A 17,108-nucleotide genomic window follows, 5' to 3' on the forward strand; every position below is an offset into this window, starting at 1 on the left:
AACTCCAAGCTAAGAGCGACAGTGTGCATCACAGAGGAGCTGATCCATCTGCTCCACAGTGACACTGCAGTGGCCGCTGTCATACATCAGCGCCTCCGACGATCTGCACGTCTGACGGAGCAGGAAGCAGGAAGCAGCCCCGGCAGGTGATTCGTCTTCACTGTCATTTTAACCATCAAACAAAGACACTGCAGCAGTCCACACACTCACTCACACACACACTCACTGTGTAAACCCAGGCCTGTGTGTTTAACCTCACCTGCCTCTGGAAACACATACAGAGTACAAAGTGTGTGGGGTTGTCATGGCAAAATGTGTCATGTGTAAGCAAACACACTTTCACTGTGTTTGACCTGATGTCACAGCAGCAGCAGTGTGTGTCTGTGTGTGTGTGTACATATATTGCTGAAGTATAGTGCAGTCTTCAGTCTGTTTAAGAGGCCTGAGCTTCTTCTTTCCTCTGTGAAGATGAAAGCCGACAGGACGAAGACAAACTGCTGCACTAGAGAAACACTGACCTGCTTTTCCTTCTGCACACAGACCCTCCTCACATCAGGAGGATTCTGCATCAGCTCGACCTGCCTGCAGATGTTCTCCTTCTACTGAAAAATTACATCTTACTTATCAAAAATATTAAATTGCATCCTACATGTAAACACACACACAAAAAGGTAAAGAAGATGAAAATGACCGTTTGTCACTCAGGATTCTGTGAGGATGTGCTGAGAATGTGGTGCATGTGGAGTCTGAGGGTCTCTGATATGTTTGTTCAAAAGGAATGAGAAAGAATGTGTCAATGATCAGTCTGTGAAGGGCAGACAGTGTGTGTGTGTGTGTGTGTGTGTGTGTGTGTGTGTGTCAGCTTTAGCTTCTGTCCCTCTTCTGGCTTAACAGAGTCTCTTTTCACTTCAAAAGCTCTCCAGTTGGCACCGAATAATCCCAACTGGTTTCTGTGGCGCGCACACACACACACACACACTCTCCTCTCTGTGTCAGTGGTGCCAGGCAGTACGATTCTCTTTTCATCAGCTCAAATACCAAAACAAAGGCTGTGGTTCATGGACGCTGGTCACAGCCCAGTTTATCACCTCAACACTAAAACCTTCTGTGATCATCAGTGTGAGCTGCACTCACCTCCACACAAAGTGCTGCAGTTACATCACCAACATGTTCCAGGTAGCAGGAAGGTGTTATTGTGCTTTAATCTACATGTTCTCAGACCTGACGTCCTCGACTAACAGATGCCCTTCAGCTTTTCTACTGTTCTACCTAAACTTCTCATAAATCCACTGTACAGTGCACAAAGTTCTCCTAAGGGCCCCTGATGATTTGTGCTGTAGCTACCCTGCATGTGAGGCATTTAGGGCAAATGTGTAATTTGTAGTATCTGCCACTTGTCTGCATGTGGCGGGGCTTCTTTGCCTGGGCCCCCCATGTTTAGCTCTCTCTGCAGGAGACCAGAGCTAAACAGGACGTGAGACACTGGTAGTTTGGATTTTTAAAACGCTGTTTTCAGTTCATGAGACAGAGACAAAGCTGCGGAAAAGTTACTTTTTTAGATGTAAAATACAAAATAGAAACAGAGGTAGAAACATAAAGGATTAACTGTTGCTTCTGCTCATACATCATTTAAAGGTTAAAACAAGATGTAAATTTAAATATAAGCACAAATGATAAATAGACGAAAGATTTTTTCACAGCCTCTCTCATCTGCAGACCCTCTCTTTATGAAGACGTCATGTGAAAACATGTTGTCATGGCCTTTATAACGTGCTCATTAATACCGATGCTGCAGTAATGTGCAGCTGCACAAAGGTAACGCCTCACACGCTGAAATGTATCTCTGCTGCCAAGATAAAGACGAGCTGCTGTTTTTACAACAGCTGAAATTACAGCGGTCAAATGACTTGTACCAGAGTCTATCGAGAGACTTGAGAGGGCATTAAACGCAGTGAGGAGGAGGAGGAGGAGGAAGAGAAGGAGGAGGAGTTGGAGGCCGTAAAAAGCCGTGAGGTTTTATAGGAGGCCGTAAACAGGCAGGATATGGGGGGGGGGGTATAAGAGAGAAAGCAGAGGTCTCTCCTGGTCTTTCACCCATGTATTCCTTTTTAAACATAAAACCTGGTCCCGAATCGCTGAACATGGGTCAGCGATTCGGGATGTATGGGGGGGGGGCATACAGGTGGAAGCTCGGCTCATGACGTATAAAAATACTGCTGCTGAACAAAACAACACATCTGAGCTTCTCACTGCAGGTTATCGACTTTCTGACAGTTCAGACCTTCTTATTCTACAGTTACACACACGAAGGTTTCCACCACATTTACATCTGACGGCTCTAAACATCATCTCATAACCTTCAAATAGAAAAACAGCTTTATTTGAATTTAAGCCATTCAAGGAAAGATGAAGAAAAGAAAGAAGCAAAGACAGGAAAACAAAATTAAAAAAGAAATAAAGTTTGATTTCCTGTTGCACAAATGTTTAATCTTTAATTCTGATTCCACTTAAACATCAGGGGGGCCTGTTTTTGTGTTGTAGGTGTGTGCGTGTTGTTGTTGTGTGCTTTTTCTTTTAGTGCTGACAAGTAAATCCTCCCCGGCTCGGGAGGAGAAGCCTCTCGGCTCAGCGCAGTGATCCCAAGGCCAATTAGGCAGCCAGTAAAATAAAAGCTTTATTGACAACAGCTCTCCCCGACGGTGCGCCTCGCTGCGCCTGCCGCAGCTCTTCGCTCCGTGACCTCAACCTCTCGCAGATGTTTCCCTGGAGCTGCAAACTGCAGTTTAACAGACTGTCCAGGTGGGTCACCGCCGCGCAGCATCAAAGAAAGAGAGAGCTGCATCCTCGCAGTCTCCCAGGATCCTGTGCTCCTGTTTTATTCATCACTGTTTGCCATGTTTATTTGAATTACCTTCTCTTTTCACCGAGCGACTCAGCCGCCTCACCCTATTCATCAATTTAACACAGGCGCTGTGTGGACCTCCGTAATTGACTTTCAAAACAGGGACAATAAATCTCACCTCCTCCACAAACAATAACACTTCAGAGATTAAAGACATTAGCATTCAGACGGAGGACAACGTATATAACACTCAGGTGGTTTTACCAGAGTAAAAACAGGAAGACGACAAGGAAAAGTAAAACAAGAAGAAAAACAAAAACATATAATCACTGAGCTTAAAAAACACTTTTATTTTGGAGGTACAAGAATCTGAGATGTAGAAAGTCATGGTTTCATCAGGTTTTCACGTTTGCTCAGTTTTCTGCAGTTTTTAAAACACTGAGATGACGTCAACTCATGACAACTCAGCAAACTGTATCTATGAGGAAAACCATGAAATCTGCTCAAAAGTTCTGGAAAAATGATCAGTAATTATGTTCACACGTCAAGAACGAACTGCTGGTTGTGTTTCCTGCAGAGCTGCCTCAGAATGAGCAGCTACACGGATATGAACCAGTTAAACTGTTGTCTTGTTGATTTCTCTTTCTGTTGAAGCTTATCCACGACTGTTAAACGTTTCCATCATAAACTCTGAGAGGCTGATGTTACCGAGGCGACGCTGTGCAGGAATTTAAATGAGTAAAGGCAGGAGTTTAACGCCGTTCTGACATCATATATCCTGCGTCTTTACAAGGCTCTACTGTGCATCACACCTTCACTGCCGGTGCATATTGTTAGTGTCAGTGGCTGTTTAATCGACAGACTGAGCCGCTGACTCCCCGCTCGTTACCACAGACTAACTGGCGTGCAGCCCTGCATCAGGCCGCGTGGAGTCGCAGTGATGGAGGCCCGCCGACGCACTGCACCGCAAAGCACTGCAATGCTGACTTTAAAGCTGGAAGTGGGACATCTGCGTGTGTGTGTGTTACTGAGTACCAAAAAAGAAATTAAATGAGTTCAATCTGTTTCCAGTAAAAAAAATCAACTTGTCTTAACAATATTGTAGAAATGAGTCACTTCCCTGAAAGCTGCTGTGATCAGAGGCCAGCCCCCGGCACCGGAGTCGAGAACAGTGTGTTAAAAAAAAAAAAAAAAAAAAAGTGAGACATGTGAATATAAAACCAGAGTGAATGAGTTGTTCAGGTGGAGGATGGAGAGCGACAGGAAGAGAGAAGCAGCCAGACGATGTTCTGCCAATTCACTGCTCCACATTTCCACGTTCAGGACACACATATCAGACACAGCAGAGACATACTGCAAAGCACACACACACACACACACACACACACACACACACACACACACCTGTGCACATGCACACATGCACACAAAAAGGTGAGCAGGTTACTATGACCCATCGTTAGGTTTTGTTGCTAGGCGACATCTAGTGGTCGTAGTAATGACCTACTACCAGGAGAGCGATTCCCATGTGACAGGAGCAGTTTATGTTGTTTCTATTATCCATGACCGTTTGTTGTTATTATTGTAACCATGACAACAAAGATCGCCTAATGTTGAGGAAGTACTTATTTTAACCCAAATCACCATCTTTTCCTGAACCTAACCAAGATACCACCGTTATTATAGTAACCATGGTGACAAAGGAAGATATACCATTTTATTATTGTAAACATGGTAGCTGAGGTCTGGTAAACCTGTCGCCGCAGGAAACACTGCTATGGGCTGTATCAGAGGGTTGTTGGCTGTTCAGGTTGGAGGACCGGACTAAAACAGACCGAATCACCTGCAGGAGCAGCAGGGACAGATTCGGGCCAAAGTCGGCAGCTGGAACTGTCCTGGTGGACTTGTGGTGTCTATTAGTCTCAGGTCTGGCAGCCAGCAGCCGGATTTAGGCTGAAATTTTGGCTTTCTGTGTTATGAAGAAAATAAAAGCAGGACTGGTTTCAGTTTTATTGATTCTGATCATTCTGAAAATTTCCACTTGTTATTTATTTATTCTGTCAAAGTCACTGAAGCTCAGGAGGAAACAGAAACACAAGGTTCCCTCCCTCCTCCTGTCTCTCTTCATCAGCTGCACTTCACATGGCTGAGCCTCCACAGAACAACAGCAACTCATCTCAGTGCCTCCTCCTCTCTCTCTCTCTCTCTCTCTCTCTCACTCACACACACACACACACACACACACACACACACACCACTGAAGGCCATTAGACTCTGAACAGACCTCCTCCTCAAACTAAATATAAATCTACAAATGCAGTCGTTTAGCCCGGTGAGCTCGCGAGGCCGACGCCACGACCATCGATCCCCTGAACTCATCGCACCGTGGAGGAGCACAGAGCTGATCACACGCTGTCGACCAACAAACACACACACACACATTTCCACGCTCATCATTACACAGTCGCTCTGCAAGGCTGGCAATTACTGCCCTGTGTATTTTCCCACCGTTCCTCTGGTCTCTCGCTCTCTCCCACACATTGTGTTTGATCTCCCAGTCATTACCCAGCATGGCGGCGTTTCATCACCCCTACCCCGCATCGATCGGCCGCCACGCTCGCCAGCGACACACCTCCGAAGACGAGGAGACACTCAAAGTGCCCGCTGCTCAATTAAAAACTGTGATTGCTATTGACCACCTGTGTTTGACACGTGTGTGCGTGTGTGTGTGCGCATCAGGTGAAACATACACAATAGAGAACGACAGTCTGAAGGTAATGAGCTGCTCTTTGTCCAGCCTCACCTCTGAGTCATATTCACATGTTGCTATCAGTTTGGGGGTAAATGAAATGTCGTTTTGCAGCACACTGGTTGACGTCATGGTTCCTCGCAGCCTTTGTTTGTTCCTGTCAGCCATGAAAGGCCATTATCTGAGACTCTGCATTAATTAAATACCAGATTTAATGAGATCATTTACATTTACTTGAGGTTCTGCCAGAGTTGCTGAACATCCCCTGTAGAGGTCAATGTGTTGGAAGACAAAGGTGTCCGTGCACTGTTGGTTAAAGTGTTGGTGTGGAGAGTTTCCAGAGGCAGAAAGAGCCGAGCAGTTTGTTCAGGAGACACCAGATTAAACGTTTCAGGCTTCATCAAAAACAAGTTTCACATTTAGGCTTCTACACTAAACTGGTTCAACTGAGGAAACGGCTCAGAGACAGACATCAGATCTGCACAGAGTTCAGACTTGGTTTAAGTGTTAATGTTAGAGGAGGATGATGATGGCGGTCTTCTTGTCTAGCACTAAATCTCTCTGCGGTGATGAAACGGTCAATGCTGCAGCACATTTGCTTTTCTTAACCAAACTTTTCCCAATCGAAAGACTCGGTGCAGAACGAAGCGACGGCGTCTCGTCCTCAGGTTTACATCTAATTGCCTTCCTCATTTACATGAAAGAGAAACAGAGTGCGCCGAGCCACAGGGCTCATCTGCAGATAAAAGGCGTGATCAACGTTATCACAGCAGAGCAGAGCGCCGCACGCGATTAGCCATCAGCATGAACTCTGATTACCTCGATGCTTCTCCCATACAGCTGTAGGTAGATAGTGACGAGGAGTGCGTCAGGGATTCATTAGCTTACTGTCATAATTAATGGTGTACAGAGCCAGCAAATAGCTCTCCTCAGGGAGGGGTAAGGCATCAGGTTGGGGAATGTGGGAGGGCGTTCACAATCACACAGTGATAGTGTTACAAATTGATTCGTGCAGTAAGCCCTGTTAGAGCTATTAGGTATCACACCTGATTAAATCATCTTGGCTACTGGGGGAAGCTGAACTGTTCAGGACAACAGGTGGAAGAAGAGGGAAGGGAAGAGGATGAAGAGGTAACGAAAGGATGAGGTAACGAGGCCATGGGCACGATTTATGTGACTTTATCTGAACTGACCAGTGATCCCTGATCAATCCTCCTCCTAGAAGAATGTGTTGTTCCAAAGAGAGAACTGGCACAGAGCAGGGTGTGCCTGAGTGTCAGCAGTGATGGAGGCCACACATCAGTTAGCTTCCCTCTGCACAGGCCTTCCTGCTCCTGCTGCTGCTGCTGCTGCTGCTAAACCACCACTGATACTGGTGATTTGTGACTGCAGGAGTGTAGCATGTCAGGCTGCCAGTGCAGCAGCCAATCAATTATTCAGGACAGATACAGCGTCGTGCGCCTGCTGGATGTGGGATGGATGGATGGATGGATGGATGGATGGACAGAGGGACGAGTGGCTCAGCCAGCACACATACTACAACTAAGAGCATCAGGGACAGCTGGAAATGAGACAGATATTAACCCGAGCCCCGGAGCGGTATGGATGTTATTTATATAAGACGGTCTGAACCTTCTCCCATAAAAGAGACGGGCAGCCAGACAATTAAAGAGAGCGGAGAGGCGGCAGAGGAAGGAGAGGAGAGAACGCTGCTCTGCGTCTGACCTATTTAGCAAATGCAGAGCCATAAACAGTGCAGATCTGAACGCACTCTGCAGCAGGCAGCCAGGGCTAAAACAGAGCTAACCACCCGACCCTGTAAAAAGCCTAATCAAAGTCTGCAGGCTCCAGAATGGCTTTTTAAGTGGGGCAGCCTGTTTCGTAATGCTTTTTACATTTTGTGCTCGAACCCTTCTCGTCCGTGTTACCATCTGTTTGTGTTCAGTCTTAAATAAATCATCAAAAAAATCCATCTGCACTGAACAGATACACACAGCTCGCAAGCTAGTGTACACTCTGTACTCAGTCCTCTGACTGGAATTAACTGGAGGAAATATTGTGAGTAAGAATAGACATGAACACTGATTCAGTCCGTGCACGCCGACGACAGCCTCTGGATCACTTCAGGAGTCGATAGTGAGCCACAAAATGTCTGAATGTTTCTGAGAACTACAGAGTCAATAAGAAATATGATCATTGATCCGCTGCTCCCAGAGGTCGTGCAGCAGTTCATGGATTACAGGACGGAGGCGGGAGCTTCATCGTCAACACACAGGAGTTCACATACACCTAAAGATTCTTGCGCCAGACTTTGGCAAAGGGTTTAATTCTGGTTCACTGAATAGATTTTTATTTCATGCCTTTGGTAATCGTTCATTGCTAAGATCCGGGAATGCGGCAACATTTTCAAAAGGAGTGTTACTGGTGAAGAAACACATGCACGAGACACTCACTTTCTTTCTGCTCCCAGATATCAACAATAAACTTGACGATGATACATAGGACGGACAAAACTACAAAATATGACCCATTTGGAGTTTTCCTTAGGGTCAAACTGGGCAAAACCCCCCAAAGGAATCTGTAAAGGGAATCCTCCAGAGGAAGGACATGTTAACTCTGAAGTTCTGTCTCAGTCTGGAGATGCTCCTCTAAATATTTCGTAACATGAGCCCCTTTTCTGAACCTGGATGCAAACCAAGAAACCACACTACAGTGCAGCTGTAACAGTCTAAGCATGAAAAGAGACGCAGTGAATCTTCCAAAGCTACGATGGTAATGTACGAGCAGGTCCACAGATTATCATTCAAACCAAAGTTGCTTCCACAGAATAGAGGACTAACATGTCGAGTGTGACCTGAACCCAGTCAGGAAGAGGAGATAGGGCTGGTAAATGTGGTGCAGGGTCGGTGTTTGAAAGAGGGGTTCAGCTGGACTGGAGCTGGATGATCAGAGAGGTTATCAGTCTGATAACTGGCCAAGAGGTGAATGCTATGTGCCACTATTGACACTGCTCTATATTTGTGTTTCAGTTTTATTTTTCCAGAGATGAATACCTCTGAGATTTCTGTCATTTTTCTGTGCTGGGAGCATCTCTGATAAAATTCCATTCACCTCCATTGTATTGGGTGGAGGTAGAGATTTACAAGGCCTACACGTTAAAATCTGGACAAATAAAACCAAAACCAGAATACAAGAAAGAAGTAGAATAGAAGAAAGTGTGTCTGTCTGCAAAACCAGCTCTTTAACTGTAGAGTACCTTTCCTCTGTCGTGCATCGCACTGCAGAATAACACCACACTCAAAAATGCAGTCTGGCATCAAACTAGACTGGCGTAACTACACTTAATGTTACCATTTTCACTGCGAATTCACAACAAACTCAAAGCACAGTTAGAAATAGCAACTGGCACTAAAGACACCTGGATCCCATTATACAACTATGGCACTCAATAGAGCGTATACCTCTGCCAAGGCCAAACAATCCTACACATCAGTCAGATACAGATTACCACCTGGATCTGCGCCAAATCGTACAAACTCATAGATCTCAACCCCATCAATATATCATACATACATTATTTCCTGATAAATTGACCAAAGGGTCAAAAAATCTCACAGAGCAAAGAAAAGTGATTAAAAATAATTCCTGGATCCACCCCTTCAACTGGATTAGCACCAAAATTTCATGGGTTCGTCACCGACCCACTCCCCATCCCTCCACCAACTTTGGTGCAAATCGGTTCAGAACGTTTTGCAAATGCTGACAAAAGCATGAAGACGTGGATGAAAACACAACCTTCTAGGCGGAGGTAAAATAATGTGCAAGCTTACATGGAGGTTTCAAATAGTCGCAGCCTCATGTTTCAACTATGACTGTTGTTTGCAAGTTGCAATCTGTGAGTCCCACGGGGCTCTTGCATGCTCATGCATTGGTGACAATTATAGCCTTTGTTTTGATTGGTGAGATGGGATTTCATGTTGGAAATTGTAGTCTACAGTATGCACATGTGGTGAAATGGGCCCCAAGGTAGCAACAAAGCCTAACGAGACAACCCCCACCGTAACACACACAAAGCTTTAGTGCCAGTGAAATGGGTTGAGAGGTTTGTACGTTGTCAAGCTACAACTTGAAATTTGATCCACTTTACTCAAGTGTTCAGAATCCGAAAACACCAACATGACTAATACCAACTGAAACCAGACACCAAATGCCAAGCACACAACATACTGTCTGAGCAGAGCAGCTCATACTGAAGTCTAACACCAGGGTTTGCTGCCAAAACTGGCTCAATGTTATGTTTTTGTTCTTTTAATGTGGATTTCATTCAAAGCTGATAAGCCACCAAGAACAGAATCCAAATAACTGCAAGATATTTTCAATCCTGTTGAGGCAGCACTCACCTGAAGCAGCAGCTGCTCCTAGAGGCTGAGGCCCGACGGCGGTCTGTTGCCCCCCAGGGGTCGGTGGTACAGGCCTGGGCCAGGATTTAGCTGCAGGAGGGCCGACTCTCACCACCCCGACGTACTCCACAAAAGTCCCTGGAAAGTCTCCCTTCTCCTTGGTCCTCTCGTTGGTGCCATGCAGCCAGCCTTTGGGGCTTCGCTCGTCTCCTTCCTGGTACTCCAGCCCTGCCGTCGCCATCAGCGAGGCCTTGGGGACGGTGAGCAGGTCACCTGTCTGGAGGCTGATGTCATCACCACGTTCCCGCTTGTACTCAAAGAGTGCCCGGTACTGGAAGCTGTCAGATGCCATGGCAACAGGAGTTCATGGGGTGATTCCGAAACCAAAAATACAGTTTCTGCCTGAGATTTGCTGCTTTAAAAGTACACGGCTTGAAAAATACCAAACGGAAACTCTGCTGCTTAAAAATCCCTGAGATTAAACTAAAACTCAACCTCGACCTGGGAAACCTGTGACGCCGCCTGAGATTTGCTGTGTCGTGCTGACTTAGATGATAAAAATCTGATCCCTGAGGTGGAAAATGACACCTTTTGACGAGCAGATCCAACTTTTTTTAATCCAAAAACTCGAGTCCTCCAAGCACAGTGAAACTGAACAGTTGTTGGTCTTTGCTTTAGTCCTGTAGATTTTGGTTAAATGTCCATGCAGTTCTTTAAAAAATCCACAGTATGAAGCCAGACTTCAGTCACAGCTCTACAGTCTGAGGCCTGCAGGCTTTTTTGATCCAAATGAAGAGACTGACTGACCAGCCACCACACTGTGCCTGTGACAGGGGAAAAAAGAGGAAGGGGTGGAGGGGGAGGCTGGAAGCTGGAGGGTGGCACAGTTTTGTAGGACGGGGCGACCTCCAGACGAAGCCCCAAAGCTTCTGTGGATTCTTCTGATGTTAATGAGAAAGTGTTCAAAGCCTACACTGAGTCAAGTCATACACCCTCACACACACACTCACACACATACACACACACACACCTGAGGAAATCCACTGCAGTGCAGAATTTGGCTTCTCATTCAGAGTGCCCCTGTGTGCACTCTTCTGCGTGAGATCTGCGCCTCGCCTGTCTTGTCTGTGCAGCCTCCTCCAGCTCCTGCAAACTTAAATTGAAGTTATAATGTTAACATCACACACTTTTACCACTTTTACCAGTTATTATTATTAAAGCAAGAACATGTTTATATGGCTCAGGCCTGAATATATTTTTACATCTCAGAGATAAATTTGGGGCAGAACATTCTCAGAGCATTAATATGAAAACATTACAATTAGAAATGAATGTAATCCACATGCAGAGAAAACACCTCTCTCCTCTGTTCTGCGGGCCGAGGAGTCGCTGAGACGATCAGTTACAAGCGTGACGAGGCGAATATGAACTTCAGTCAGACAGCGTGTGCGGCTGAACTCGCCCTGCGCCAGTCTGCCCGCAAAACTCACCGCTGACGCTGCGCGGCAGAGCTCCTCTGCTCCAGCGACGCCTCGCTGCGCGAACTGTCCACAACCCGAGCCCCGCAGAGCGAGTCCAGACATCCGCGGAGCCCCGTCAGGGTGGATAAACAGCGGCCGGTCCAGCAGACAGGCAGCCTGCTCGGTGCTGTAGTGAGCGGCAGCGCTGATGTCAGTAAACCCCTCCTCCCTCCTCCTCCTCCTGCCGTCTGCAAATTATGGCAGCCGGCGGCGGAGACGGGACGGGACGGGACGGGACGGGGTGGCGCACCGCTGCCGCAGCTGCAGCAAAACACCGCAGGACCCGGTTACGGTGCTGTTAGTTTCTGCCGCATTTGTAATTCGGTCTTTTAATATGAACTGGTGTTATGCTGTTACAGAGGCGCAAGGCTGGATGGGAGTGTTGGATGCTGGGAAGCTGCAGAGAGGTGATGAATTATGTAACAACGCAGTGACCTGGAAAGGAGCCGCTGCGTGTCCCGGTGCGCCGGGGTCGCATTTTAAGAAAAAAACAAAAAAGCACACAAAAGACCCACAGCTGAGGATGGAGAGATGATAAGTGAGAGGTGGATGATGGGAGAGCAGTGCGGTCGTTCTGGGCTGTTGTCTAGCGCGCACATGACGCAGCAGCAGACAGCGGCAGACTGCTGCGTCATCAGGTGCGCACATTTTCAGCCCAGAGCTGCAGAGCACATGGTGGGGACAAACTGTGCGGGGCAGGAAGGAGAGCTGCACACCACTACTTCTCCTGCCTGCAGAAGGCCCAGTGAAGAAACGAAAAGAAAATGGTGAGGGAATAAGACAGTGGGAGAAGTTTTAGATAAACTTTTTTAGCAGCACCTGTCAAAATAAGGCACATTTATTTTGCCTTTTTCTGGGGTTTGGTTTGGGACAGTGGGTCGGTCCTGTCCCCCTGTCTCATTCCTATTTCAGTTTGTCAAAATCTTAATGTCTTTACTTTGATGGGGTTTTTGTATGTTACTACACAGATGTAATAAAATAAAAGTGGTCTTAATGCAGCCTATTACATAAATGCAAAGCCCTGGCCTGATGCTGGCAGGCATGGGACTTTAATTATCTAGTGTACACGCCCTTCTTGCACATTTCCCTCCTGTCTAACTCTTGAGTGTAGACTGACAGTTAAAGGAAAAAGCCCCCCCCCCCCCCCCAAAAAAAAAAAACATGTATTTTACAGGAAGAATCTAAATTAAATCATGTTAAAAAATCAATACTAAAGGTAAAATATCAGTGGCCCAAAGGAGACACGAAGAAGAGCCATTAATGTCAGAGGCACAAAAACTAAACCAGACAAAAACATTATTATTATATAAACTATAGCACTGAAGACACACCTGCCGATATTTCAGGAGACGCTCCTATCAATCAATCAATCAATCAATCACATTCATATACATATATATATATATATATATATATATATATATATATAGCACTTTTTAAACAAATTAAATGCCATTCAAAGTGACTGACAAAACAAAGGATAACAAGGGATAAAAATTGAGAGACTAATGCACACAAAAAACAACAGAGGAGAATAAAATAATTAAAGAATATTTGAAGTAATAAAAAGATTAAAACATTAGCATTGAATAATAAAACAAGAAAGATGGGTAGTTAAGATGATAAAAGGTAAATATTAAAAGATGAAACAGAAATAAAGCAATATAAAACATTACTTAAGATAACTCGATTTGAATAAAATAGTAAAAATGGTGATGAAATACAATTTAATAAAATAAATAATAATGATGATAAAAATAAAAGTAAAAAATGCTAAAATCAAAAAATATAAAAACTAAGAATACAAATTCAATTAAATTATAAAACAATACATAAAAGCCAGACTGAAAAGGTGGGTTCTAAGTTTGAAAATATTAATATTTTCAGCTCCTCTCACATCCTCTGGAGGGATGTTCCAGCAGCTTGGAGCATAATGGTTGAAAACAGCATCACCAAATGTCTTTGTTCTGTTTTGTGTAACAGCTAAAAGATGAGAACCAGAGGACCTGAGAGGCCTTCCTGGTTCATAAACCGAAATCATCTCTGTTAGATAGTCTGGTGCAAAATCACGTAGTACTTTATAAACTAATAAAATAATTTTAAAATCAATACCTAAACTAACAGGTAACCAGTGTAAAGATTTTCCTTTGGGTTGACCTGTATGATTGTTCATGTTTGAGGACTGTTTTTTTTTATTATCAATAAATGTTCATTTCTTTATACATTTGAAGTAATGATCTTATTGAGAGGAGGCTAGTGCAGCTGAAGTCCAGTCAACTTTGTTGTTGATGGTGAGTATGTGCAGTGTAGACCATCAGTATCTGGATATTTTATTTTGTAAACCAGCTCACTGGCTTGTTGAACCTGTGTGTTGAACAAAAATGAGTTTCTGGGCCTTTTGAGTGGCTGGAAACATTTTACTGAAAGCTGAACATCTTTCCAGTGTCTATACATTCTCTCATCTTCTGTAAACATAATCTGGTTTAAATCTTTCTCTCTTTCTGGGTCAGCCTCATTTAGTTTCTTTTTTTATTTGACCTATGTGCTTTGGGGATGTCAGGAATACAAATAAAGATGCTATTTTTTATCCCATGCATAAAAAAACAAGCTGACATGATTAACAGTCTCTTGATGTGTCGATCCCTGTGCAGAATAAAAATAAACCAATTAAACCCACAGTATGATCATCAGGCAAATGTGCATGAAAAGACAAAAGCAAACCTCGGAGGATTAATCTGAAGCTCGTCTGAGATCTGTTTATATTTGCTGATATTTAACATAAGAAAGAGATATTCAGTGGATAAGTGAGGTACTCAAACTGAAGTGCTCTTAAAGTCTCCTGTTTCCTCTTCATCTAGTCCTGGACCCACAGTCTTTCTGCTCTGGGGTGAAACTGATCAAACTAAAGTTAAAAAGTGTTTCCTGCAAAATGCAGAGATAAAATCAACATAACAGTTCACAATAACATAAAAATCTAATCTGCAGTCTACAACACAAAATAAGCTGTCAGGCATAAAAACTATCAAATCTGTTTAAGATTAAAAAAAATACTGCTTCAGAGTTATTGTCATAAAATCAGGTCTTGAACCTCTGAGCTCTGATCCTCTCTTCTGATTGGTTGACTATCTTTTGAGTGATTGAATGAAAATACAGCAGATTTCAGGTAAACACTCAGGGAAACCAAATTCTGCAAGGTTGGAGGGTAGATCCAGGTGGGCGGGGCTTGGGGCGTGGCTGAGGGCGGTGACTGCTTTGTTGTGACATCACAAAGTTCCAGAAGTCCTGACGGCTGGTTTTAAGGCTCAGTGTCTGAATACAGGCTGTGTGCATTTCTCTGTGGACTGAGGCTTTGATACTTTCACAGTATTAATATAGAACCTAGACCTGCTTTAGAATCACAAACACATGGACAGCTACCTTTATACTGGATGGGACCTTTAAGAAAATATCCGTTGTCTTGGTGCAGTCAAAAATACATTTTACATTTTGGTAAATCTGCACCATAAAAAGTCACGCTGCAGATGTGACATGCAGCTCCTGATCACACAAACCTACAGACAATAATCAGCCAGATTAATACTGAAAGTTTAGAAAAGATCTAAATTTGATAAAAGGAAAGATCTTAAGTTAAACATGTGTTATGACATCTGTGTGTTCAAATTTATCTGTAGATTTTGCTGCAAAATGCATCAATCTGCTTCAAAATGAGTCACAACAGCCCGGTCCACTTCCTCATTTTAGTGCACTAATAAATCTGTCGTTCATCTCTTTCATCATGTGACATTTAGTTTGACACGCTGCCATGTATGCAAATGTAAAGCGACAGAAATCAATGAAGAACATGCTGAGATGCAAGGAGATGCAATCAGGATAATACAGGCATTTAGTCATGCTTGTGTCTCAGCATCAGACGGGGATGATTGTCTTATCTGTGACCCTCGACTCCCCCTGTTTCTTATCTCTCGGAGCCACATGCCAGTCAGAGGGAAGCCAATCTTAAAGAGAGGAAAGTGTGACTTCCCAGAGGAGATGGGGGCTAGTCGTCCCAGATTAAATGTGTCAGATTATACCAGCATCATCATCCTCCATCACACTGGGGGTGTGCAATTGCTCACACATGCAAACAGTGTGTGTCTGTCCTGTGCATACACAGCAGTGTTCCCATGGAAGCAGGAGTGAATGTTTGTTGTAGGCTGTCAGGACTGAGTACACATCATGGCAGACTGATCAGTGTTGTCTCTGCTCATGGCAGCTGCTCTTTCTCATACAGCGTCGGTGCATTTGTTTGACATTACAATGTGTTGAAAGATCCTCCATGTGACCTGATGACTTCACCAGAATCAGAAGAAAGATTTGACTGGGATCTAATCCTGCGAGAAGCCTGGATATTTAACGTGTTTATGGCCGGGTCTGTGACTATAGGCCAGGGGCGGAGCCAAACACTGTAAACATTCAGGGCTTATCACAAATTTAAGGGACTGAATGAAACCATCAGACGTTTTGCATCAAGCCTGCAGACTCTGCTAGTTGTCAGGTGACCTATAGATGGAAATACTTCCCCAGTAGCTAAAAGAGTTCCATTGATTTGCTGGTCCAATCACAGAGGCTGAGAGGAAATGACACCAAGTTGAAGCTGAAGACATAATCATCTTTCTAAAAGAACAAATATATAAATGCTGTGGATTTCTCATGACTCAGGCTACAGAGGGTTGCACAGTAAATCAGAGCCCTAATCCCAGAAATCCATAATTCAGTGTCTAATAAAAGTCTTTTTTCAAAATAAAACTTCACATTTTAAAGGGGTCTTTTATTGCAACCAGCCCAGGGCACACATGCGTTAATAATCATACTGTGCAATCAGTATCTTGATATACCACACCTGTCAGGTGCACGGATGATCTTGGCAAAGGAGAACTGCTCTAACGCAGATTTTAATACATTTGTGAAGAAAATTTAAGAGACATAATTTCTAATCGTTCATTTCAACTCATTAACAATTGGAGAAAAAACAAAAGTGTTGCATTTACATTTACATTTTTGTTCAGTTCAGTTTATTTTATATTAGGAATGAACCCATTGTAGGCTAAAAGTTATGGCTCATCATCTGTGCACATTGGGATTTGTCCCAGTGTGCCTAATGGCCTGTCTCACGCGAGCAGCAGCCCGGCTGGTCACACCAGTGGAAGTGATTCTGCTCCTCTGCTGCTTTGAGGCTGGTTCTGCTTGAGGTTTCAGCCTCTAAAAAGGAAGTTTTTTCTTTGCTACTGTTTCTATAATCAGTGTGAAAAAGAGTGTGGTCTAGACCTGCTCTGTCTGAAAAGTGCCCTGAGATAACTTCTGATTGGCACACAATAAATAAAAAATCTCATGAATTTATAATGTAAAGCTTTTTATGTGTTCCTGGACAAGCGGGGCATCATTTTTTAATTGAAGGTGCACTCCACATTGTTCCCGCCCACTTTAACCCATGCTTGCAGAAGTATGTTTTTCTACTGTTCCACCTGTTTCTAGTTTAATCTTTTTCCATGTTTGTCCCTAAATGAATGATTTCCTTCTGTGCTCTCTCCCCTGAGCAAACCCAGTGTTAAACCTCTCTC

General features: G+C 44.1%; 1 protein-coding gene across 4 annotated transcripts in view; it reads right to left on the bottom strand.

Annotated features, from left to right (window-relative positions):
- Window positions 1-12,054, bottom strand: part of pik3r3b (phosphoinositide-3-kinase, regulatory subunit 3b (gamma)) — a 192,591-nt gene extending 180,537 nt beyond the window's left edge. Inside the window, exons 1-3 of one of the 4 annotated variants that reach the window (XM_071486604.1) lie at window positions 11,482-12,054; window positions 11,022-11,144; window positions 9,992-10,329 (exon numbers count right to left, since the gene is read on the bottom strand). In XM_071486604.1, coding sequence (XP_071342705.1) covers window positions 9,992-10,232 — 241 coding nt within the window. In that variant the 5' untranslated portion in view covers window positions 10,233-10,329; window positions 11,022-11,144; window positions 11,482-12,054. Of the gene's footprint in view, window positions 1-9,991; window positions 11,145-11,348; window positions 11,457-11,481 lie in introns of those variants that run through there. The other 3 variants (XM_071486605.1, XM_071486602.1, XM_071486603.1) reach the window with 3 other exon arrangements.
- Between the last annotated feature and the right edge of the window lie 5,054 nt (window positions 12,055-17,108).

This window comes from Trachinotus anak, unplaced genomic scaffold, assembly GCF_046630095.1.
Source record: "Trachinotus anak isolate AG129_WGS33_773 ecotype Australia unplaced genomic scaffold, CSIRO_AGI_Tana_v1 ptg000010l, whole genome shotgun sequence".
NCBI lineage: Eukaryota > Metazoa > Chordata > Actinopteri > Carangiformes > Carangidae > Trachinotus > Trachinotus anak.